Raw genomic sequence first — 25,523 nt, forward strand, 5'->3', positions numbered from 1 at the left:
AATGATGTACAAATGCGCTTTACACAATTGATGTGTGTATGGATTGGGATAACAGTTGTATGAGCCCCTAATAAAATGTTTAAAAAAAAAGAAAGAAAGAAAATCATAATAATTGTACTCTTCTTTCATTCAATGCAATTCCTTGAGTGATTCATCTATGTTGTGTGTCTTTTCCTATCCTGGGTAAGATTACATGTTATGGGTATAGCAGGTTCTATTGGCTTACCTCTTGATGTGCATGTGGGTTATTTTCATGTGGGAGCTCTTACCAAAAACATTTCTGTAAACGTTCACATGTGAGTCTTTGGGTAAACACGTCTTGATGTGTTGTTAGTAACTCTCTAGACGTGGAATGGCCGAATGATATGGCAGATGTACTGGTATATTTAACTTAAGGAATAGCTGCTAAACTGTTTTCAAACGCTGACATTTCGGCCAGCTGTGTGTGAGAGCTGCAATTGTCCCAGCCTCACCAACACTTGACTCGGTTAGTGTTTTCAGTCTTAGCCACTGAATAGGTGTGTGGATTTGGAGTCCTGGGTGGCACAAACTGTTAAGTGTTTGGCTGTGAACCACAAGGTGGATGATTCAAATCCACCCAGAAGTGCCTTGGTAGAAAAGTCTGCTGATAGTTTCCCCGAAAGTCACCATCATTAGAAACTTTATCAAGCACGTTTCTACATGGATAAGCAAGGTGTTGTCGTTAGTCAGAACATGATGGCAACTATTTTTGTTTGTGGAAGTATACATGGGGGTTTTGGTTTCTATTTTCCGGATGACTAATAATGTTGAATAGCTCTTGACATGCTCATTTGTCATCTTTAAATCCTCTTTTGGCGAAATGTCTGTTCAGATGTTTTGTTCATTTATTATTGGAGTGTTTTCTTATTGTTGAGTTTTGAGAGTTCTTTATAAATTCTGTCTACAAATTTTTTATCAGACATATGCTTTGCAAATATTGTCCCTCCATCTGTGGTTTGTCATTTCAGTCTCTGAAGGGCAGCCTCTGGAAAGCAGAAGTTAAAATTCCGGACAAGTCCGACATGCCCGTTTCTTTTTCTTTCATGGACCTTGCTTGTGGCATCATTTCTAAGAAATCCGTGCTTAGCCCAGGCTCACACCAACTTGATCTCATCTGCATCATCTCCTAGATATTTTCTAATTCTATAATGTTCTTTGATTCCAGCTTTTGTGTTTAAGCTCATGAACCAGTTTGAATTAATTTTTTGATAAGCAGTTAAGTAGGCATCAACGCTCGTATTGATTTTGGCATATGGTCTAGCAGTCGTTCTGGCAGCGTTTGTAGAAAAGATCATTCTTCCTGCACCCCTGTCAAAAGCCAGGAGTCCACCTTCATATGTGGGCTTATGATTGGCAGGTCATTTATTCTGCCCCATGGATCTATCTGTCGCTATGAAAATTGTTCTCACGTTGCTTACTGTAACTTTGTAGCAGGTTTAGAAACGAGGTGGTGTCAGTTCAACAAAAATGTTATTTTCTCCAAGTGGTCTTTTACCAATTCTAGGCCTTTTACATTGTCATGTGAATTTCAGAGGGTTTGTACATTTCTTTTTCTTTTTTTCCACTGTTGCAGAGCATCTTCCAATCATCAGCTACTGAGCAAACTGGGAATGGAATGGGTCTCTGACAGGCTTGTCTTCCCTCCCATCTCCGAAGCTGGCAGGGCTTGTACATTTCTATAAAAACAAAAACCCTGCTGGTACATAATGGGAGTTGATTGCACGTTGGAAGACCCTTCAAGAATTAGTTGAAAATGTAATTAAAATAGGTTTAGTATTAAGATAGCACATGGACATTGGTCCCCCACTCAAGTACTCCCTCAATGCAAGAACACTTTGTTCTATTTAACTGGCATTCCATGATGCTCACTTTCCCAACACGATCGCTGAAGACAAATGGGTGCATAAGCAAATGTGGTGAAGAAAGCTGATGTTGCCCGACTATCAAAAGATATAGCGTCTGGGGTCTTAAAGGCTTGAAGGTAAACAAGTGGCCACCTAGCTGAGAAGCAACAAAGCCCACATGGAAGAAGCACACCAGCCTGTGTGATCACGATGTGTGGAAAGGATCAGGTATCAGGCATCAAGGAACAAAAAAATCATAGCATTGTAAATGTAGGGAATGCAGATTGGGGACCCAAAGCCCATCTATAGGCAACTGGACATCCTCTTACAGAAGGGTCCCGGGGAGGAGATGAACCAGTCAGGGTGCAGTGTAGCACCGATGAAACATACCACTTTCCTCTAGTTCTTAATTTATATGCTTCCTCCCCGCCCCCCACTATCATGATCCCAATTCTACCTTACAAATTTGGCTACACCAGAGGATGTACATTGGTACAGATAGGAACTGGAAACACAGGGAATCCAGGACAGATGATCCCTTCAGGACTAGTGCTGAGAGTGGCGATACTGGGAGGGTGGAGGGAAAGTGGGGTAGAAAGGGGGGACCAATGACAAGGATCTACATATAACCCCCTCCCTGGGGGACAGACAACAGAAACGTGGGTGAAGGGAGACGTCGGAGAGTGTAAGACATGACAAAATAATAGTTTATAAATTATCAAGGGCTCATGAAGGAGAGGGAAGCGGGGAGGGAGGGCAAAAACGAGGAGGTGATACCAAGGACTCAAAGTGAAATGCAAATGTTTTGAGAATGATGAGGGCAGCCAATGTACAAATGTGCTTGACACACAATGGATGTATATATGGATTGTGATAAGAGTTGTATGAGCCCCCAATAAAATAATTAAAAAATAGAAAGGTCATGGAATTCCTCTGTGACCATTTTGGAGCTCGTTCGTTCTCCATAAGCCCCTTTATGGAACATTAGCCGTCTTATCAATATCATGTCTTCTGCATGACTGTGGCATAGCCTCCAGCTATCTAAGGGCATCTGTGATTTCCATCAGCGATGGATGGGAGGCCGACTTGTGGAGTGGGGTCCCTCTGGGCAGTAACTGGGGGAACTGAGTTTGCTGATCAAGGAGCTGGAGCTGAGTGCCAAGCTTAGGCTTTTGGTGGAGTGGCATACCCTTTGGACATTAATGGCAGCCCTAAAAGAACTTTGTAACATTTCCCAAGCACAGCAGAGGGCAGGCCAAGAGATGGAGGGTCAGAGAGAGGAAACAGTCCTGACCAAGCATTTGTATTCTAGGAATTTCTCACCCAAATTGTAACCTAATAACTTCCCTAATAAACTGTATAATCATGAGCATTATCTGTGAGTTCTAAGTGGCCATTGCAAGGAACTATAAAACCTAGCCACTGAAGTAGAGTGTCATGGGAGCCAGGGTTGGTGTGCAAGTAGAATTAAGAAGGATAGAGGGTGGAGTCATTTCTGACCCCCACCTTATGACAATCTGCCTTGAGTGTGAGAGGAAGTCTGCTATGGCCCTCATGCCATTCATTTCCTTGGAGCCAATTTGCTACAGTTGGAACTCCCTGCCACATTTAGAGGCTAACAGTTCTTCCTTGCGAATTTGCGGGGCAGTAGAATGAGAATAACACCAATGCCTGCCCTTCTGCTTCCAGAGGTTGCATGAAGACCTCAGGAGGGCTTAGTAAGCATCCACAGGTGATAGTCAAACATGATTCTTGTTGTTAGCGGTGGCCAAGGAAGCTTTGACGCATGGCAACGCCATGCACAACAGAATGACATGTAGCCTGATCCTAGACCTCCGTCATCATTGTCGGTCTGCCTAGTGATAGCAACTCCATCTTCTGAGTGCCAGCCAACCAACACGACTTATCTTCCAGCACTGTGTCTGACCACATCATGCTGTGCCCTGTAGTGTTCTCATCGGTCTATTTTCTAGAGTAGGTCACCAGGCCTTTCTTCTTGATTTTAGGCTAGAAGCTCTGCTAAAACGTAACTACTATGGGAGACCCTGCTGGCATTTGAAATACCAGTGACATAGCTTTCAGCATCATAACACCATGCAACCCAGCACATGAGGACAACCTGATGGACGGGAGGTAGACTCGAGTGAGGTGCAGTTGTTTTTGTTCTGGCTCATAGCAAACCTGTGTTCACAAATCGGAACACTGTCTGGTTCTGCCCAGCTGGGGCTTTGTTTGAGGCTATAGGTCCCCAGTGAGCCCATCTTTTTGAGAGTTCCTCTTTGAGCTGACCCTCGGCTTTACCTTCCTTTCATTGACCCTCTATGCCACTTAGCATGACGTCCTCTCCTGATGGCACCCAAAGAGGTGAGACAAAGTCTTGCCAGCCCCTTTCCAAGGCGCATTCTGGGCTGTCCTTCTTCCAAGACAGAGACTTACTTGTTCTTCTGACGTTCCATGGTCAGTATTCTTTGCCAGCACCACAACGCCTCAGAGCTTCTTTGGAGTTTCATATTCATCGTGCAACTTTTGCATGCAGGTGAGGCGATGGGGGATGGCATAGCCTGTGTCAGACAGACCGTTGTCCTCGGGTCAGGCTCACCTTCTTCCTCAAAGTGACCCCTTTGTTTGCTTTTGAAATTTTAAAGGGGTCCTTTGCGACATCGTTGCCCAGTGCAATACATAGTTTGATTTCTTGATGGCTGCTTCCATTAAGCATTGATTATGGATGTAAGAATAAGGAAATCCTCATGAAGGCCAGTCATTTCTGAAGCATCATTTACTCTTTTCATTCCCAATGAGAAGAAAAGTCCACGGGGGCCCCGGAGGGTACATTTGTTATCTCAACGGAGCTGCCTCTTCTGGGTCAAGTACATGAGGTGGAGTCACAATCGTTTCAGGAACTTTATTTGGGTCGACCAGGTACCATTCCGGTTTGCATGCCCTAACCCTTGGGTCGGCCAGGGGACGGATGCCGCAGCAGAATGTAATCGAGGTTTGGAAGGAAATAGATGGAAACACACCATGTGGCACTTGTTCCCATTTTGTTTCTCTCCTTTCCAGTGCAAACCAAATCTTCTTACACAAAATGCTTTTCACGGGACTTATAATGGGGGCATACAACCTGGCAAGATAACATACATTAAAAGTGAGGCGACACAAGTGAGTGGGAACAGAACGCAGCGGTGCTGATGATAGTGCTAGAAACGGCACGTCTCCACACCTGCCACTTACTGGTGGGTCACAGGCAGAGCCCATGGTGCCGCAGCCACCTGTGGAATAAAGGAAGTGTGCCCGAGCTGCAGTTCACCACCCAGGAGCTCAACACAGACCAAGTGCTCAGGAAAATCCTCACTGTTGTTGGCACAGAGGCCAGACAGGCCTGGCTCCCCGGAGGCCTCGTGAAGCAAACACCGGTGATTTAATGAGCAGCCTTAGTCAGGGCATGCACGTGAGTTTCACAGGCCTGTTTCACATAATGATGCTCTGTGTAAACACAATCTGTGGAGGTGGGTGACTCAGGGTGGGGGAGTGGGCAATACAACACGGGCGAGGTCCCGGCTCTCTGCTACTCTTGTCCCCATCCTGGTCTACTTGAAACCCAGCTGATGGGTGAGAAGCTTCAAGAACGATTTCTTCAAGAATACCTCTTTTTAAAAAAAATCATTTTATTGGGGGCTCGCAAAACTCTTCTCACATCCATCCATACATCCATTGTGTCAAGCACATTTGTACATTTGTTGCCATCAATATTTTCAAAACATTTGATTTCTATTTGAGCCCTTGCTATCAGCTCCTCATTCCCCCCCTCTCCCCCAACCCCCTCCATGAACCCTTGATAATTTATAAATTATTATTATTTTGTCATGTCTTACACTGTCCAACATCTCCCTTCACCCACTTTTCTGTTGTCCGTCTCCCAGGGAGGGGGTTATATGTAGATCCTTGTAATCGGTTCCCCCTATCCACCCCACCCTCCCTCCACCCTCCCAGTATCGCCACTCTCACCACTGGTCCTGAGGGGTTCATCTGTCCTGGATTCCCTGTTTCCACTTCTTATCTGTACAAGTATACAAAGAATACCTCCTTAAATATTGTTCTTCATCCGTATTTTCTGGAGACGTTGGGAAGTAGACAGGGTAGACTGGGATCTCAGGAAATTGCCAGTGGATGAGTTAGATGCAGGCCTCGACACAACAGTGGCATCTTTGAACTAAGTACTAGAGGCCTGTCGAGACATCTGCCATCACAGGACATGACCGCAGCCATGAGGTGGCCTGGGTGGTGGCAGATCTTGCAGGAGACATGCCTTTGGAGTTGCGCCGGTCTTTGGAGGCACAGCCAATAGACTTGCCAGAGTTGGGTTCCCGACAACAGAGCCTGGTATGATTTAGCTTGAGACTTTCCAAAGCGAGGGAAGCAAGTGTCCATTCGGCCAGCACGAGTCTCCCTAGGACACCGCCAGCAGGTGTAGCGTTCAGTAATGCTGTTTCCTGCTGCATCTTCCGTGATCACAGGCTCTTTAGATGATCTTGTTTGCTGGTGTTGGCTCTCACGGAAGACTGTGTGGGTTCTCTATGTGCATCAGTGGACTGGGTCTACCTGGAGACGTGCACACCTGGACCAGTTCTACTCCTGCAGGGCAAAGGCTGATCTTTGTGAAGAATCTTTGGTGGAATGGCCTATTAAATTTTGATACACATGGGACATACATAAGGGACCTAATGCTCCAGTGGGTTACATCTCAGACTGCCAAGGGAAAGGTTGGTGGTTCAACCCCACCAGCTCTTCTGTGGGAGGAAAAGAGAAGCAATCTGCTCCCTTAAAGAGGTGCACTCTCAGAATCCCTAAGGGACAGCATTATTCTGTCCTATGGGACTGCGATGAATCAGAATCCACTCAGTGGCAGTGGGTTTTATGAGCTACCTTGGCCCGAGAAATCCCAAGTTATCATTTTTCAAGTAGGTGGATGGTGCAAGTTTTAAGCACTAACTTCAGGAAGCAAAGTGGCCAACTGTTTGTGGGGAGCGGGAGGGTTTTAAAGAGTGGAAATAACCTCTCCTATTGAATCACCCTGAGGCTGCCCTGTGACTTACCGCCACCATCCAATTCTGCTCACCCTGGGAGGGGTGTAGAAGGACTTTGGAGGTGTCATCAGGTCTTTCGAGGATCCCTGGTGATGTAGTAGATTGCACATTGGGCCACTAGTTCCAAGGCCAGTAGTTCAAAACCAACAGTCACTCTGAGGGAGAAAGAAGAGGCTTTCTACTCCTATAAACAGTTATAGTTTGTCTCAGAAACCCATTCAGGCAGTTCTACCCTGGCCTGTGGAGTTATTGTGTGTTCTCAACTGAATGGCAGTGAGCTTGCTTTTAGTTTTATCAGGTCTTTATCAAAGAGCGCCACCCATGGGAGCCATGTTTGCACTCATCAACCACCCTGTCAACCTGTCTTGGAGCTGACTTCTGGGTCTCCCTACAAAGGGTTTGTCCCGCTAGGTTTTGTACAACAAGTCATATTGGAAGAGTCTCCAACATGCAGCCATGTGTCCAGATGTTTGCCTGGGCCTCAGTAGGGGCAAGGTGTGTGTTCTAGACAGGACACTCCATTGGGCATGGAGCAGATTCAAATGGGCAGCAGCAGCTACACTGAGGGTGGCAAGACCAGATGCACTGTCCATCTTCACCACAGTGGACTCTTAGTGATGCTGGTTCCTCATGCCTGCAGTGCTGCCAGGCTCCTCGGCTTACGGACCCTTACTGCCCTTGAACCTGAAGCCCCTCATACAATGGAATTGCCCTTGGAAATGTAGGGGCCACCTCACAACAGCGACAAGGACAGGGAGAAGAATAGGTGAGACTTATTGAGCGGGTACATATAAGCATTTAATGTTCATAACCAGGCTTTCAGGCACGTGTTCATCTGAGTCGACCTTGAAGATATTGCCGATTCACTTCTAGACGAGGATAGTAAAAGGAATGTCACAATAAAGCAAGTCACACGATTTTATTTATTCTCAGTGTATAAAAACGTCATGCTGACACTGGACGGTAGCCTCTTACATGTACAGTGAATGCTAAACAAACTCACTGCCATGGAATTGATGCCAAATCATAGCAACCTTATAGGGCAGTGTAGAACTGCCCCCTGGGAGTTTCCCAGACTGCCACTCTCTATGGGAGTAGAAAGCCCTGCCTTTCTCCTGAGGAGTGGCTGGCAGTTTCAAATGGCTGACCTTTCAGTTAGCAGTCCCATGAATAACCAGTACATCACCAGGGTTCTTAAAAGTAACCCAGAATTAGTTAAAGCTTGAGGCCATGTTAACAACGGAGGCCTTTCCCCACAGCTCATCCTCCGGGCTCTGGGCATGCAGTCTCCTGTGGGACTGAGCCGCGACCCTCTGACGCTCTGCAGGAACTTGGAACCCAGAAAACAACCCCCAAATAAGCAGCCAGCCCTGCATGCAGGGAGCCCGGGGAGAGTTTCAGCACAGCTAATCAAACATGATTTATGTCTGCTTCTATTTCCTTTAACTTTTAATAAAGAAAAATCAAAAGCTATTCTTTAGAGACTGCCAAAAAGGTACAAATACAGTCTTAAGAGAATCAATGGGCAAGCTTTTAGCATGTTTCCAAATGTCAGACCATGGAGGCAACAGCATGGCTACCAGTGAAAAGGCATATTCATCAAGAGTGAATTGTGGGAACTTCACCTGCATATTTTCTGGCCAGGAGACTTCTGGAGCAATCAGAATAATTTCCAACTCTGATTCTACTTTCTTTCTTTCTCTTTTTAAAGCCGGAAGCTCAAGTCCCAGTGTAAGGAAGGTCTCCTCCACCCTACATGAAGCCTGGTATAATATGTCTGTTGACTGAAATCAGAAACTGTTTCCTTTTATTAAAGACAGAACTGTTCCCACTGCCAATTAGAAATCAATTGCAGGCTGGCCTGCTCTCTCTAAAATAATGACAGCTATTTTTACAGACCAAGTCTTCTCCCTCTGTGGAAGGATTAACCTCCTAGCACGGGAGCATAGCGAATGGAGACTTGCAAACCTGTGAGCCCATTACAGACACCTTGATAGAAAAGCAGGGCCACTCTCTGGCATCAAGCCCTCCCCGGTTTCCTTTCCGCTGGATCTTGCCCGGGGCATGGAAGGATGCAGTTGTGCTAGGGACAGAGATGTTCAGGGGAAGCTATTCTTATTCCCATTTGCCTTCCACCAAGGGGACTGGTGATTCTACATAAACAGGGCAAGCAGAGGGGCAGTGGGCTGGGCTGTTTGTTTTAAAAGGAGAGAGATAAGCAGATGAAAGAGGAGCAAGAAACCAAAGGACTTCAAAGGTGGGGCAGGGGTTGCAGTGATGAGAGAGATCTGGATCTAAGACCGGGTGGAGCCTGCTATCAAATGCTTCCCTGCAGTGTGGCACCAGGTCCCTCCCGCCCCCCATGCCTGAGTTGAGAACAAGCTCACCTTCTGAGCAGATGTAACCCTATGGGCACAAAGCTTGATGAGCAGGCAGGGTCTGTGGACCCAGACAGAAAGGTACATTTCCTCTGTCCATCAGCTCACAATTGGGGAAGCCTGGCTTTGCCAAGAGTGCAATGGTTAGGTTTGGATACCACTCCCTTTGGCCCTGGACTGAGGTTCCATGTTACAGTCGTTTCCAAATTGCCTGGCCTGAGGCAGTGGCCCTGGATTTAAGCATACATGGGTTTTCATGCATGAGATGTGTTGTCGTTGACTTGTTATCTGCCCATTGTTGGGACTCAGGGAAGCTGTGTGTGTGCAGAGTAGAACGTATCCATATAAAAAACATACTACCGTAGAGTCAACTCCACAACATAGTGACCTTATAGGACAGGGCAGAACTGTCCCTGTGGGTTTCTGAAGCGGTAAGTCTCTATGGGAGTAGAAAGCCTTCTCTTTCTCCCTAGGAACGGCTAGTGGTTTCAAACTGCTCACCTTGCAGCTAACAGCCCAATGCAACCAACATGCCACTAGAGCTCCTGCGAACGCCTCCATAGGATTACGAGGGCTGGGGTCTTTTGGAAAGGACTCGTGGTTGCATAGTGGGTTATGCATTGGGCTGTTAACTAGAAGGTCAGAAGTTTGAATCTACCAGTCACTCTGTGGGAGAAAGATGTAGCTTTCGACTCCTGTAACCAGAGTCGGGGAAACCCACAGGAACAGTTCTACCCTGTCCTATAGGGTCGGCAGGAGTGGCAGTTGACTCTATGGCACGCTTACCTTCGGAAGCATCTCTAAATAGATTTGAACCACCAACCTTTCAGCTAGTGGTTGGGCATGTAGCCATTTGTACCACCCAGAGGTTCTGCTGGTGTTCTTTAGTACCATATTTTTAATTAGGAGCCTTGGTCACGCTGTCCAGTAAGCACTGGCCAGTAGTTCAAACCCATGAGTCACTCCACAGGCTATTTATGCCCATAAAGATGTAGAGCTTCTGAAATCCTCTAGAGGATTGCAGTGTCATCTTTGATTAAGTGCCCAGGTGACACACATGGTTTTTCCCTCAGCTGCTACTCAAAAGATTGGGAGTTCAAACCCACCCAGCAGTGCCCAGGAAGAAGGCCAGCCAATCAAGTTGTATAAAGATTATAGCCAACAAAGGACCGTGGAGCTCAGCTCATGGTGACACTGGGGGTCAACTGAGCCAGAATTGGCGGGCAGCCCAGAAAAAAAAATTACTTTGGGAATTTGGGGAGCTCTGGGATTGCAATGGTTAATCGTTGGGCCACTGACCTCAAGGTCAGCAGTAGGCGGGGCTTTCTACACCACAAGGAGTTAGAGTCTTAGAAACACACAGTCTGCTCTACCCTGTCCTGTTGGCTTGCTATGAGTCAGAATGGATTCCATGGCAGTGAGGTTGCTTTTTGGCTTTAAGGTGCCATGAACCTTCAAGTCTTGAGACCTCTCTCCTCCCCACCTTGCAGCATCACCTGGGAACCTGTTAGGAAGAAAGTGGATCAGGCCCCAGCCCAGAACGACAGAATGGCTGTTCAGTAGGCGATTCCGATGCCCGGTACCATGGTTACAGATAGATGGGTCTGGGGTACACAAACCTCAGCCCTACCTTTCAGATTGGCCCCACTCGAATAGTACGTTCAGAGCAAGACTTGGAACTGGTTCGTTCTGGTTCTAACTCTGCTGAACGTTTGTATTTCCATCCCACACAGACGAAATCAGCATCTGTAGTATATATAACAAGACAGTCATGGGAACCACCTGGAGAGGTTGTGAGTGTAGGTTCTGATTCCGTGTCACATGATTCCAGCAAGGTTAGGAGTAGAATGAACTGGTTTGGAGCCCTCTGGTTGCACAGTGGTTAAACTACTCCTGTGCTAAATCCAACGGCAGGGTCAAACCCACCAGCCCTGGGGCAGAAAGATGGGGGCTGGTGCGCTTCTTGTAAAGATGTATTACACCCATGGAGGCCTAGGCAGGAGCTCCACTTTGCCCTCGAGGCTGGCTGTGAGTCAGCATGCACTCCACGGCAGTGGGCTTCTTTGAATAGTGCAGTCTCAGAGTCTGTCCTGGTGGCACGAAGGTTAAGTGCGTGGCTGCCGATAGGCTGAACATTTGAACTCAGCAAACTGCTCCACAAGAAAGCCCTGGCAGTCTCCTGTAAAGAATGCTCATTGCCTAGGAGCTGATTCTAATAGCGACCCTGCAGTACAGAGTAGAACTGCCTCATAGGGCGTGTAAGGCTGTAGTCTTTCTAGAGGCAGAATGTGGTAGGTTTGAACCACCGACCTTTGGGTTAGCAGTGTATTAGACCTGAAATTCTAGGCACTCTGTTTGCTAAGTATGACAGTGACAACCCCAAATCCATTGGAAGAGTCCATTAAAGTTTCATTGACTTAACTAAGGAGGTAGATAATCTTGCCCGCAGGTAGAATGCCTTGGGAAGTGGATTAATTCTGCTCACAGTGTATGGAAGGCTGGACTCCCTGCCCCACTCCCACAGAGCCACAGTGTGAACCTTTGCTGCCCTGTACTGGGGGGTGGAAGGATGATGTGATAAAGCCCTAGAGTCAGATCCCCTGGGTTCAAGTCCTAACACCACCACTCAGCAAAGTCCTACCTGGCAGCTTGTAAACCAGCCCTGTTAGCATCCCCGGACAGGGGGGGCGTGTTGGAGATCCAGAACCTCAGCCCCCTACCACACCCCGCTGAATCAGAATCCACCTTTGAATAAACCCTGCGTGCACATTAGTTCGAGAAATATAGAAGATGTCTTGTGGACTACTTCTCTCTGCCTCAATTTCCCCATGCCAATTAAACTTCCATCGAATACCTTCGCAGAGATTCTGCCTTGGATGGGGCCTGAAGCTTCACATCTCCGACAGCTTCTGTGAGGCAGGCGCAGGCCCACCTTTTGAGAACCATCTCTTTAGAGGCGCCTCAGAGCTTTGCTTTGTCCGTGCCAGCTGACGTGTCCACCCGCCAAGTGGCCTGTTCTGCCCCTTGGTGGCTTTGTCCCTTCTGCTGTGTGGAAAGCTCAGCTCAGACTGCACACTCCTCTGGGCAGACACTACCTGCTACGCTCCACACACTCTCATTGCTCTGTCTGGTAGACTAATGAGGACACTGCCACTGCGATTCATATGAGAATGGAGAACGCAGGGTGGGAGTGGGGAGCCTCAAATGACTGACCCCAATAAACAGCCTCCACAAACTGGATATGAGCCCTGGCAGCCTCCTACCAATTTGCATGTTTAACAAGTTCCCCTGTGAAGCTGCTCTCCGGGCTCAGGAAGGGATCTGGGAGCAGCATTCTGTGGTTCTTAAGAGGATTCAAGGAATTCTCTCAGTGGAGCCTGGGAGCCCTGTGCCTCCCACAGACTGAGCACCCAGAAGCTGTTAGTGAATGTGGCTTTTACTTAATAAAAGCCCAGACACATTTTGTTAAAGCCGAACCAAATATTTATCACACTCAGTTATGGAGTCTTCATGGGAGTTCTATCGACTTTCCAGGGGAAACAACGGCTAATTGCAGGGAGGCTGGGGCTCTCTGCTGAGCCTCCTCTTCCACCCAGGCCGGGTCCCAACCCCTTGCTTCCTTCCTTTGCTTTTTGTCTGGCCTCAGAAACAGACGACCCACACATTTCACAGCAAAGAATGCTTTTTTCTTTTTTTTAAGTAGATAGGGGTTTACATTTCAGATCATCAATTTTGTATTCAACCCTTCAACCTATTCATCAGCCACCCCCCATGAGTTTACCCTACTCGCTCCTCTTCTGGTGTTTTATCTTGGGGGTTACTATCAGAGCCAGCACCTTGCTTCATCTTCTCTCCCGTGCCCTCCCTGTCTGGGGACCTCTAAAGTCTCCCCTTTGGTATGAAAGCCTTCGTGTCTCTTTATCCCTTTTAACAGTGGTCTCATTGGATACTTGTCCTTTTGTGATTGACTAATTTCACTCAGCATAATGTTCTCCAAGAGAGCCCGGTGGGGGGAGGGGGGTGTTTGCCCATTGGACTGTGAACCGCAAGGTTGGACGTTTGAGACCACTAGCCGCTCTGTGGGAGAAAGATGGGGCATCCCACTCCCGTAAACAGATACCATCTCGGGAACTCACAAGGGCAGTTCTACCCCGTCCTCTAGGGTCGTTAGGAGTTGGCATTAACTTTCACGTCTGTGAGTGTGGTTTGGGTTGATGTTTTCCAGCTCCATCCCTGAGAGCCTTCCCAGTTTCATCCTGGCGAGTTAGCACTGCGTAGCGTTTCGTGCCCGTGTGCCTGTCCTTCCTGTGACTGGGCCTTTAGGTCGTTTCCGTCTTCTTGCTGCTGTGAACAGTGCTGGCCGGAGCATGAGTGTGCATATGTCTGTTCATGTTAGGAGTCTTACTTCTTTAGCGTAGACAGTCAGCAGAGGCCTTCCGGAATTGTATGAAATTTCCGTTCCCACGGGTGTGAAAGGAGTCCTGGTGGGTAGTGGTTACATGCTGGGCTGTGCACTGCAAGGTCAGCAGTTCAAAACCACCAGGCGCTCGCGCTCTGAGGGTGACAGACAGGGCCTTCTACTCCCATAAACAATTCAAGCCTCAGAAACTCACAGGGGAAGTTCTACCCTGTCCTGTAGGCTGACTGTGAGTTTGGGCTTGGGTTCACAGCAGCGTTATGAGTCTTCCAATCTCTGCAGAACTTCTACAGAAGCAGCGGCAGAAGTATAAGTGTCTTGGGCCAGCAGTGCCCCGGATTGCAGGAGGGCTCAGGCGGGCCACACTGTGGAAGGAAGCAGCAGTGCTTCTGTAGAAGTCTCCCCTTCCATATGGGAGATGCCTCTCTTTTTGCCTCATACACAACCACCACCGTCTTCCAGTGGCCTCTCTGCTACTATCATGTGGAACTGGCTTCGGTGGCACTTCCAGACTAAGACAGACTAGGAAGAGTGGCCTCTACTTCTTAAAAATCAGCCAGTGAGAACCCCCTAGACATAAGAATCTGGTTTGGAATTAATCATGGGGATTGCCCAGGACCACAGTCTCCTCCATCACTGATCCCAGGGGATGACCCGGAGCCGGACAGTGTTTTGTTCCATTGAGCACATGGTTGCCTTGCGTCCGGATCAACTCTATGGCAACCAACCCCAAAGGAGGAAGCAGAAATGGCGATAGCCTGGGTTGAAAGATCGAGCTTTCTATTCCTGTCGGGAGTTATACTCTCAGAAACCATCAGGGGTGGTTCTACTCTGCCCTATAGTGTCTCTGAGTTAGCATTAACTCAATGGCAGCGAGTTTGGTTTTGGGGTGGGGTTGAATGGATGCCATTGGCACCCTTGACAGATCCCCTGTACTAGTATCCTAAATACAAGCCCAAGGGCACTGGTTGCTGAAGGCTCCTGTGTCCCCTCCCTCTGGAGCACCACCATCTGCCAGATGGGACCAGCTGTCCCCAAACTGGGACCATGAAGTTCCTCACAGTCCAAAAGAGCCGTCCCTTGGCTTAGAGTGGGGACCACGCCATGGGATCTGCTGTAGGATGGGGCACACTCTGGCCCCTGGTTTTGACTACATATCTGCCTTGCCTCCTTGCTTGCCTGGTCCTTCCACACCTTTTCCCTAAGAGCACCCCTGCCTTCCCTGTATCTGCTTCTGCTTCTAAGGAGGCCACATTGAAACACCATGTATCCGTGCCCCCAGGGACGTGTGTTCCGTTGGTCCATGGAATCAGGGGAAGAAGAGAGCTCTACTTCAGAAAACCTTGTAACATTTTAAAGGAAGGATATACTTCGGTAAAACAAAAACAAAATGAAAATACGTTTGGAGTTGGAAGAAAATTCCCAACAAGCCAGAGGTGGCATTTGAATTCGTCTGAAAAGAGCAGCACTCACACAGGTTTCAAACACAGCTGTGAGGCTTACCAAGGAGGGTTGCGTAACGTGCCTGGCTCAGGCCAGGCTGCAGACCTGTTGCTGGCAAGCCAAGTGGAGCCCCACTCATAGTGACCACACAGGAAAGAGTAGGACTGCCCCGGGGGTTCCCCGACGGTCATCTGCATGGAAGCAGACTGCCACATTGTTCCCTGGGTAGCAGCTGATTGGTCCAAACCCCTGATCTTTCTGTTCATTGTTGAGCACTTGACCATGATGCCACCTGGCTACATACTCACTGGTATCAGGTCAATCTGAGGCAGAAGTGACCCTACAGAGCTGAGTAGAATGGCTTCTTTGGGGTTCTCAGAGTATACAGCCTGATGGAAGCAGACAAGGGGATCTTTCTTCCACAGGAGGTACTGGTAGGTGATTAGAGAACTCAGTTCTCGGTCATTGCGTTATTGCAACTCTTAGCCCCTTGATAGGACAGAGTAGAAGGGATCCTTTGGGTTTTCGAGGCTGTAAACAAACTAACAAACAAAACTGAATTAGATATGGGTTTACATATCAGAGCATTTTTTGGCCTTCAGGACTTTAAATAATGTATCAAACCTCTGAATGGCTTGCTCTGCCCCTCTGTCTTCCATTTCTTCCCCACCTCCCTCTTGTAAAGTACTATCATCCCCTTCACCAAAATGACCACCTCAGAGGCCCCTGGAACTTAGGTTAAGTTCCCAAACGTCCCTGATGTTCATTGAAATCACATGGGGATCTGTTGAAAACACTGATCCCGGAGCTCCATTTGTAACCTAATGAATCACAATCTCTAGGCTCAGGAGCCCAGGGATCTATAGTGTCATCAGATTCCCCAGGAGATTCCAATGATTAGCCACATTTGAGAACCTAGGCTATTTAGAGGCTGTAGATCTTTACAGGGGCAGAAAGCCTCATCTTTGGCTCTTGGCGCAGATGGTGGGTTCAAACTGTGAACCTTGAGACTAGCAGCCCGGTAGGTAATCCGCTAGGCCACCATTGGCAGGTGACAGTTGATAACTTAACCAGAGAGACGCGTGAGTCTGGGTTCATTTATTTATTTTAACAGATACCCGTCGCTTCCTGAACAAGGGCTGCCCCATGCTCCCTCCTTGCTGTCCGTGATAACCACTAATGAACTTGGGCTTCTCCCCAGTATGTTTCATGTAGAAGTGCGTGTCCTTTTGCACTATTGCACTCAGCTCAGTGCTCCCAGGGCTCAACCCTTTATGTAGCCTGAATCCAGGCTCCCTTTCTCTGTAGGGCTGATGCTGCACCTCATGTACGTGCCACCTTTTACTGATCTACCCACCTCTTGAGGGACATGTGGGCCGTCTCCATCTTTGGCTTTTGTGAATAGTGCTGCAGTGAATGCTGACGTGCATGTGTGTGTGCGTCCCTGCTTACAGGCCTCTAGCAGTGGTAGTTCTCAGGCACCTGGGTGGTATCATATGTTAGACTTTGGACTACGAACCACAAGGTCAGCAGTTCCAACCCAGCAGCAGCTCCATGCTCTCCTAAAGATTTACACACTCAGAAATCCACAGGGGCATTTTCCCTGGGTCCTGTAGGGTCATTATGAGTCGCATGGCCTTGATGGCAGTCAGTAGTTGGGTTAGCGTGGTAGTGCTAGGCAGAGCCTCTCTGAACTAGTTTATTCCGGTTTGAAGCCCTGCTGAGAATTGGCATTTCCACTCCACTTGCATTTCCACACTGGACCAAGATCTACATTTTAACAAAATTTAGAAGAATCAGCATCTGGGGATCTACCAGAACCAGCTGGGGATCTTGTGAAAGTGTAGATTCGGACACAGCATGTAAAGGGTAGTGGAAATGCAAATCCTCCTCCAGGGCTGGAAGCAGAATGGATGGGTTTGAAGCCCTGGCTCCGTGATGAGCCTTTGGTGGAACCACCATGCGTTTCCCTCCTGGGCGGCTGCACCGTGTTGTAGGCCTGCAAACAACAGGGGGTTCTGGCTTTTCCACATCCTGGCTAACATTTGTGGTGATGGTTTTTAATCTTTTATTGGAAGAGCTATATCTTCAAGGAGATGAGTATTTCTAGCAAAAGAATCATCCTATGCCAAGGGGAAAGGGTGCTGCAAAGCTCCCAGGCTGCCCTCCCAATGGGGCTAGGAGCGGCACTGTGCTGGGCACAGCCTGCGAGGGCCTTCCCCTGGCTGTGGGAAGGGAGGCTGAGGGCTTGGGAGCTGGGTCGCCCATTTCATATGGAGCTGGGTGTGAATTTGGGAAATACTGTGGACTCTGCTTAGAGGATGAAGGAATATAGGAGAGGGGGGGAGTTTAAGGGGCTGCGTACACCCCCAAATGCTGCCTCAGCATGGAGTTCAGGAAGTCTTCACCTTCTCCTTGTGACCAAACTCCTGCTCTTTGCAATCAGCGCTCATGAGTACAGCTTTTTGTTGTTTGTAATAAATCATTTTATTGGGGGCCCTTACAGCTCTTATAACAATCCATACATCAATTGTACCCAGCACATTTCTACATATTTTGCCATCATTTCCAAAACAAAACATTTTCTTTCTATTTGAGCCCTTCGTATCGGTTCCTCTTTTTCCCCACCCTCTCACCCTTATTTTCCCTTGATAATTTATCAATTATTATTTTCATATCTTACTCTGACTGCTATCTCCTTTCGCCCATATTTCTGTTGTTTGTCCCCCGGGGACTAGTGGGAGTGGTTGTACATTAATCATTGCAATTGGTTCCCCCTTTTCTCCCCTTCTCCCCCACTTCTTTCTCCCTACTCTCATGGTATCACTACTCCCATTATTGTTCCTGAGTGGTTTATCTGTGGTTACCAGTATACATGCTCCTGTCTAGCTGGATTTGTAAGGTAGAACTGGGGTCATGATAATTGGGGGCAGGAAGCATTAAAGAACTAGAGGAATGTTGTGTGTGCTTTATCAGTGCTGTACTGCACCCTGATTAGCTTGTCCCTGCCTTATGAACCTTCTGCAAGGACATGTCCAGTTTTCTACAGATGGGCTTTGGGTCTCTACTCTGGCACACCTTGTTTGCATCAATATGACTGTTTGTTTTGGGTCTCCTGATGCCTGACACCTGATCCCGTCAACACCTTATAATCGCATAGGCTGGTGTGCTTCTTTCATTTGGGCTTGCTTGCTTCCCTACTATATGGCTACTTGTTTAACTTCAAGCTTTTAAGACCCCAGACACTACATCTTCTAATAGCTGGGCACCACCAGCTGTCTTCATCACATTTGCTTATGCTCCCACTTTGTCTTCAGCAATCGTGTCTGGAAGGTGAGCATCACAGAACGCCAGGTTCTTAGAACAAAGGGCTCTTGGGTTGAGGGAAGACTTGAGTAGAGGCCCAATGCCTGTCTGCTACCTTAATACTTAACCTATAAATATATGTATATAGACCTATATCCCTATTGTTATATATTAATATATTTACAAATGTACATGACTATATTTATACCTCTATAAATTTCCTTTGCCTCCTAGTTCTTTCCACTATTTGCTTTTACTTTCCTCTTTCCCCACTATCATATTTGACCACCATTAGGCTCTCAGTAATTCCTCTCAGCTACACTGCACTTGATCAAACCACACCAGGTGTTCTACATCGGCTCACCATCAATTTTAGATCTCTTGTTAGTCCCTTGTCTCTGGGTTTGTTGGCTACCCTCCCCCTTTCTCCCACCTCCCCCTTTCACCTGCCCCCCAAACCATTGGTCGCATTAAGTGGCCCCCTTTTTTCCCTTCTTTTTTTTAATGTCAGTCTCTTTAAGGTAGGTAAGATAAGCAAAGCCTATTCTTGAATCAGCACATTAGCAAAACCAGCTGTGGAAACCTCTTATCAGCATTTGTGGAAAGTCCTGGGCTCAGGCATTTTCAATGACTGTGAAGCCGATGCAAGACCTTGCACATTTTGAACTATGGCGCGTAGGTCACTGGGAGTTGGGCTTCACCCCAAGGCACTCAGGGAATGGGGGGTGGCTATGACCTACATAAGGTGACCAGATGTCCCGCTTTTGGTGGGACAGTCCTGATTTTTAACAATTTGTCCCGCATCCTGCGGCATTTTTAAAAAGTCCCCAGTTTTGGAAAGAATGCACGACAAGCTAGGGTATACGGTTTTTGGCTGCCATGTGGCTATTTCGCCAGGATATGAGTTTTATCAATGGTGTCCTGCTTTACCAATATTAAAATCTGGTCACTTTATACTAGCAGGGGTCACCCAGGAGCCGGTGGTGATTTCTCCTCTCCTCTCTCTCTCTCCTGCAGCAGTGGAACGGCAGAGACACAGCTCTGATGGTCACCCGCGTGGTCAACCACAGACGCTTCTCAGCGACCGTCAGCGTGGCGGACACTGCCCAGCGCAGCGTCAGCAAGTACCGCTGCGTGATCCGCTCCGACGGGGGCTCTGGCGTGTCCAACTATGCGGAGCTGATCGTGAAAGGTGAGTGTCCCCAAAGCTTGCAGCTGTGGGACAGCCCAGGCATGCATCCCCGACAGAGCCATCTGCTGGCAGAGGGCAGGCTCTCGACTTACCTCTGAGACCATCTCCCACTCGGTAGGACGAGCCACCTTCCAAAATATAGAAAAAGCTACTGTAAAGCCTTGTCATATTTTGTTTTTGTACAAAGTGGACTCCTATAGGATCTATAGGTGAAAAATGGTTCTGAACTTAACTTAGGCTCTTTAATTTGGGATGGATTTTCGATTTAAAGAGGAACCATACCGCATTGTACTTTTGGTTGTTTAAGGAGCCCTGGTGGTGTAGTAGTTCCAAGTTGGGCTGCGATCCATATGGTCAGCAGTTCAAAACTGCCAAGCAGCTCCACGGGAGAAAGAAGGGGCTTTCTACTCCGGTAAAGAGCTAAAGTCTCAGAAACCCCCAGGGGCAGTTCTGCCCTGGCCCATTGGGCTGCTGAGTCAGCATTGACAGTGAGTTTGGGTTTATCTTTGTGGCTGCCCTTGGAGCTCTGGAGGCATCGCGGTCAAGTGCTCTGCTGTAAACTGAAAGGTCGGTGGACTGCCTTGGAAAACGCACAGAGGCTAGTTTGACTCGGCCTTGCAGGGTGGCCAGGAGTGGGAATCCCTCCGGGGCCGTGGGCTGGGTTTATTGCGGTGCTTACAGATTCCTATAGTGATGAGGGGGTTTTAACTGAAAACACACGGTATAAGGAGGATTTGGGAAATAAATAATCCCCCACCCCACTGGCCCTGGTTTAGGTTTCCCACTTTGCGTGGCCTGTGTGCCTGGAGGGGTGGTTGCTGTGCTTTCCTTGGAAGTGGGTTCCTTGTTGCGGCTTTCCGGAGCGGTCGATTCGATTTCAAAACCGCGGATGAGCTTGATGATTACAAGGAGTGGTTATATACTAGTTTATCCAACGAGTTATCTTATTTCTTGTGAATTGCTCGATTTGCAGTCTTTTGGGTACTCCAGGTGTGTGTGTCCCCCGCCTCTTTGTACAACAGTTAACCCTTGAGTGGTGGAGTCCTCCTTCAGCCAGAGGACATGTTTATTCTTTGGAACCAGACTCTCTCCTCTCCTTCAGGGATGTCCCCTGGGAGCTTGAGTGAGTGACCAGGCCAAAGGCTGTGAGCATCTTGATGACTACTTCTTTGTGTTGCAAGATTGCTTTTGTGAAAACATAAGAAAAAGGCACACCTACAAACCCCAGCCAACTAACCAACCAAACAGAACAAAATCCCCTTGCCAATTTGCATTGATAACAGCATTGGAGGGATGGCCCAGTTTCGCCAGTGCTGGGTTCAGCCATTTTCAGAGAGGAGCATCAAGTGAATGGAAGAATGAAGCCATTCATAGTGTACAGATGATGTCGGATGTCAAATGCTCCCTGATGTGCTTGGACGTGAAAACAGTGCTGACCCCCTGGTGGCTCAGGAGTGGGTTTCCTTGGTGCAAGGGTCGGGGTGGGTGTGAAGTCCTTGATATCGCTTTCCTGGTCCCCAGTAACTGGTAGCCTGGTCTGGACCTGAGGCCCACTCCAGGATCCTCTCTCCTGACTCAGATGTTCACACAGCCAAGTATCTGTCATCATACAGCTCTCGGCTTCAATGTCATCTGGCCATCCTCTGTTGGGACTGCCCTGTCTCTCCAGCTGTCCTCCTCCCCCCAGCTGACCTTCACCTTGCTGTCAAATTGCTAGGTGTCTTCTATTGCATACTACTTGCCACACTCAAAATCTGCTACCTCAGTTTACATGGTACGTACATTTCGCTTCCATTGGGAGAGATGGCTGTGAGGGTGGGGACCTGGTCTTTTAGGTCGATGCCAAAGTAGGAGAGCATCCTCCTGGACGTGGAGTATGCCCAGCCCATGGAACTACTGGTGGTGGTGGCTGTTTTTTCCAGCATCATCAGTTATTGCATAAAGTCTCCCCTCAAAATACTTGCATGATGAATGAGTGGGTGACACACAGGATTTTGCCAGAATTCATCCCCTCACCACATCACCATAGCTTATAGCTGAGGATCAACAAATTAGGCCATCAATGGGAGGTGGGGGTTGGTGTGGAGAGGGAAAAATGAAATCCTCTAAAATCATTGATATTAAGTGCCATTAATACGTGAAAAAAAGCTGTCAGTTTGATCGCGTTTGGCTCATATTTTTGCTTGTTGGTTTCATGAGATGGATGTGTGCGACAAAATGGCTTTTCAGGTACTCTATAGGTAATTTCCTGAGCTGTACCCTCCGGGTCCCTTGTCATCTCTCTCTTCTGGTGGCCTCTGGTACTGGAATAGAAGTAGAGGCACTTGGTGCATAGAATCTGTGTGGCCAGCCCTGTCCCTGCTCTTTCTGCTTCCTCCACGCCCCGCTCCGGTTGTATCACTTCCTCTGGTCAGAACTGAAATTCAAGATTAATTCTGATCACGCCCCTTCCTCTCCCTGTCTCATGTTTAGGATGAACATCCCATCATCTGGTCCCATGTTACACTTTGCTGAAGTTCGTTCAGAGGAGAACACTTTTTTTAATGTGCATTTTGTCTCACCTATAGCATCTTCCCTGTTTACATTCAGTTGGTGGTAACTAGAAGCCCGAGCGTCTTAGCTATAGAGTCCCTGCACATATGTCATCTCATTTCTTCCTAATTGCAGCGCTGCTCTTTGGTTTTATTCCCTCATTTCATGGCGGGCAGAGCAGGCACAGTCAGGCTGAGAAACAAATGTGGGCAGTCCTGAGGGGCATGGCTGGGGATGTGACCTGGGTGACACCTGGCTTCACGATGTCATGAGTTGGGACCCAGTGAGCCTGCCCAGCGGGTCAGACTCCTGTGTTAGTAGCCTTCCAGTTTACACCCCTTCCACCTTCCCGAAATGTACCTGGAGAATGGAATGTGTCTTCCCAACCCTTATTCCTCAAGAACTGAGGGCATCCAAGCCAAACAAGAAAATGAGGCGACCTACAGGAAGCCTGTCACCTTGCACTGGGTGGCCTGGAACCCACTTGCAGGCAAACCAGAGCACTTGGGGGAAGACTCTCTTACGAAGAATGGCTCACTTAGCTCTTAAGGGCCTCTTGCCTTGGCTGAGCCAGGAAGCCTAAGTCCTTTAATACTGAAATATTTATTCTTGGGCAAAACAATCTGCGGGGAAAATATTAATCTTTCTCTTTCTTCAGAGAAGAGAGAATCCGAAGGAACGAACAAAGCAAGATTCTCCAGGGCAACATGCCTGCCTGAGGTGGGGGTTAGGGCTGCGTTGCCTCTGGCTGAGCGCTGTCCGATGCCACGCCACAGGCTGGGATGGGCTGAGGACTGGAAGCCGCCAACTGGCCTTGAGGGCCTCACGGAATGGAAGCCCCATCCCTGGGCAATTTTCTCAGGACTTTTCTCCACGTGGCTCTAATTCATTAGCAGAGAACTGTGGGTCTGGGACACCTCAGTCTAAATCCCGGCCCACCTACCCCATCTACGCAGCCCTGAGCATGACCTGAAGCTCCTCAGGGCTTGTCTCCCTTGCTGGAAAGGAGGATGGCAGGGTTGCCTACTGCAGAGGGCAATGCTGGGCATGCGGGAGTTTTTGCCTGACCTGGGAGCTCTCCAGGTGTTTGTTCAAGAAGTGACCCATGTGGGTGGAGGCAGGACTTCTGACCATGGTCCTGATGTAATTTTACTGTATGTAGGTGGAGGCAGGACTTCTGACCATGGCCCTGATGTAATTTTACTGTATGGATAAGGCCTTGGAGACATGATGTAAGACCTGCCCCTGGGGGTTTCTAAGCCCCAACCATTGTTTCTTTGTTGTTATTTTCAAACATTTTATTGTGAATTAAGTGGATATTTACATATCAGATCATCATTTCTGCATGCAACAGTTTCTCCAACTTCCCAAGGGCACATCCTGTTCCACCCCTCCCCCTCTCCTCCCTACCTCCCTCTGGGATATTGTCTCCGCACACCCAAGTTCACATCGCTCTGCCCTCCAGCCAATTGCTTCCTCTTCCCTCCCATCCCTCGGGACCATCACACTGTTCTTTGGGTCTGAGAACCTTTTCTGGATTCTGTTTTTTTGTACGAGTGGTCTCACAGGATATTTGTCCTTTTGTGTCTGGCTGACTTCTCTGACGTGTAGTATCCCATTGTGTGTCCATACCAGAGTTTATTTTTCCACCCCCACCCCTCCTCCACTGAGGGGCATTCAAGGTCGTTCCCTTCCTCGCTATGATGATCAGCGTTGCGAGGTGAACATGACCGCGCGTCTATCTTCTGCCATGTTCTTGATCTTGTATATTCCAGGTAGTGCGACGGCTGGGCCGTTGGGGTTCTAGTCCCAGTTGTTTGAGACAGCCACTTGTCCACGGTGGCTGCATTGGTCAGTGGCCCACCAGCACTCCCTGAGGCTTCCAATCTCCCCACACCCCCTCCAACATTTGTTGTTTTCTGCGTTTGTGAACTTTACTGTCATTTTTTTTGTAGTGAAGGGGTACCTCGTAGCTCTTGGATCTCTAAGTCAGTGTAACTCAGGGAGCAGACAGCCTCATCTTTCTCTTGCAGAATGCCTGGTGGGTTTGAACCACCAACCTTGGGGTTCGCAGCCCAAATGTTTAACACATAGCACCACCAGGGCTCTTGAGGCAAAGAAAATCAAAGCCACCAAACCCGACTCTTAGTGACTCTGTGCAGGGTTTTCATGACTGTTAATGTTGATGAATGCAGATGACACCGCAGCCTGCTTCAGGGGGGCCTCACTCAGTGCCTCAGCCCTCAGCACACTCAGGGCTCCTTGCGCAAAAGGAAAAGAGGGGAGGGTATGAAAGTGTGACGTCAGCATGTGGGCTTGGGGTCTCTGGGGACACAGGGCTTATGCGAGGTCAGAATTCCCTGAGGTACCCTCCCATGTTCACCACGCATCAGTCAGGGAGCTCTATCATTATTCTGGGGACAGAGGGAAGGACCTGGTCCTGCTTGTCCTCGACCACCTGAACCAATGAGCCTGCCACCCACCTGGCAGAGTTGAGAGGTTTATCCATACTGGGGTGAGGAGGTCACAGGCCCTCCTAGCCAAAGCCCTCCTAGCCGGCTTGGGCAGTCTCTTCAGTGGCTGCGAGAGCATGTGCTGATGCGGAGAAGAGGCCCAGGCTGGGTCTCCATCCCTCTCCCTGAGCAGATGCGCTCACGGCTGGCTGGCTCTCAGCTCATGGACCCTCCTGGGACGGTGAGGCTCCATGCTTCAGAAAGAAGCCACCTAATTTGAGTGTAGGTGATATCAAATTCTCAGGGCCGGCACCCAGGCTGAAAGGAAAGCAAATTGGAATTAATTCTAAAGAGCTGTTTATTGAGTTGTGATAATGTACCTGGGTATACATTAGATTACTCTGTAATTGAGGCTCCGCTCAATTGACAACCCTGCCCCTCAACCTGCCCGTCCTGGTCCAGTGCACACAAGCAGACTTGTGTTCGCTTCTGTGTCTGCACTTCCTAATGTCTTTGCTTTCCAGGCATTTGGGCTTCACCCAAGGGCATAGGAGTCATCAACAGAAGCTCTGTCGATGCAGACTCGATGAAAATGTGTGTGCCCCAACGTGGTTGTGGGGGAGAGTGACTTTTCAATTGGGTTTTCTGACTGCCATTTAACCTCTGACCATGTGTGCACTCACTTTTAGTGATGTGGGCCTTAGTGCCAGAGGACATAAAAATACTGACACCGACCGATGTTTTGAGTTTAGGGTGTGGTTTCTCAGATGTTGCATCAGCAACAGCTTGGTGTAGGGCCAGGAGTAGGGGTTTAGAATCTAAACACAGGTGAGTTCAATCTCATTCCTGACCC

At 48.4% G+C, this 25,523-nt stretch overlaps 1 protein-coding gene across 1 annotated transcript in view; it reads left to right on the forward strand.

Annotated features, from left to right (window-relative positions):
• LOC123522307 (receptor-type tyrosine-protein phosphatase T-like) overlaps window positions 1-25,523 on the forward strand; it is a 262,234-nt gene that overhangs the window by 149,156 nt on the left and 87,555 nt on the right. Inside the window, exon 6 of the mRNA XM_045295497.1 lies at window positions 19,511-19,685. Within this exon, the coding sequence (XP_045151432.1) occupies window positions 19,511-19,685 (175 nt within the window). The remainder of the gene's footprint in view (window positions 1-19,510; window positions 19,686-25,523) is intronic.

The sequence above is a fragment of the Echinops telfairi genome, unplaced genomic scaffold, assembly GCF_000313985.2.
Source record: "Echinops telfairi isolate 266 unplaced genomic scaffold, ASM31398v2 ScPeMD7_5592;HRSCAF=6446, whole genome shotgun sequence".
NCBI lineage: Eukaryota > Metazoa > Chordata > Mammalia > Afrosoricida > Tenrecidae > Echinops > Echinops telfairi.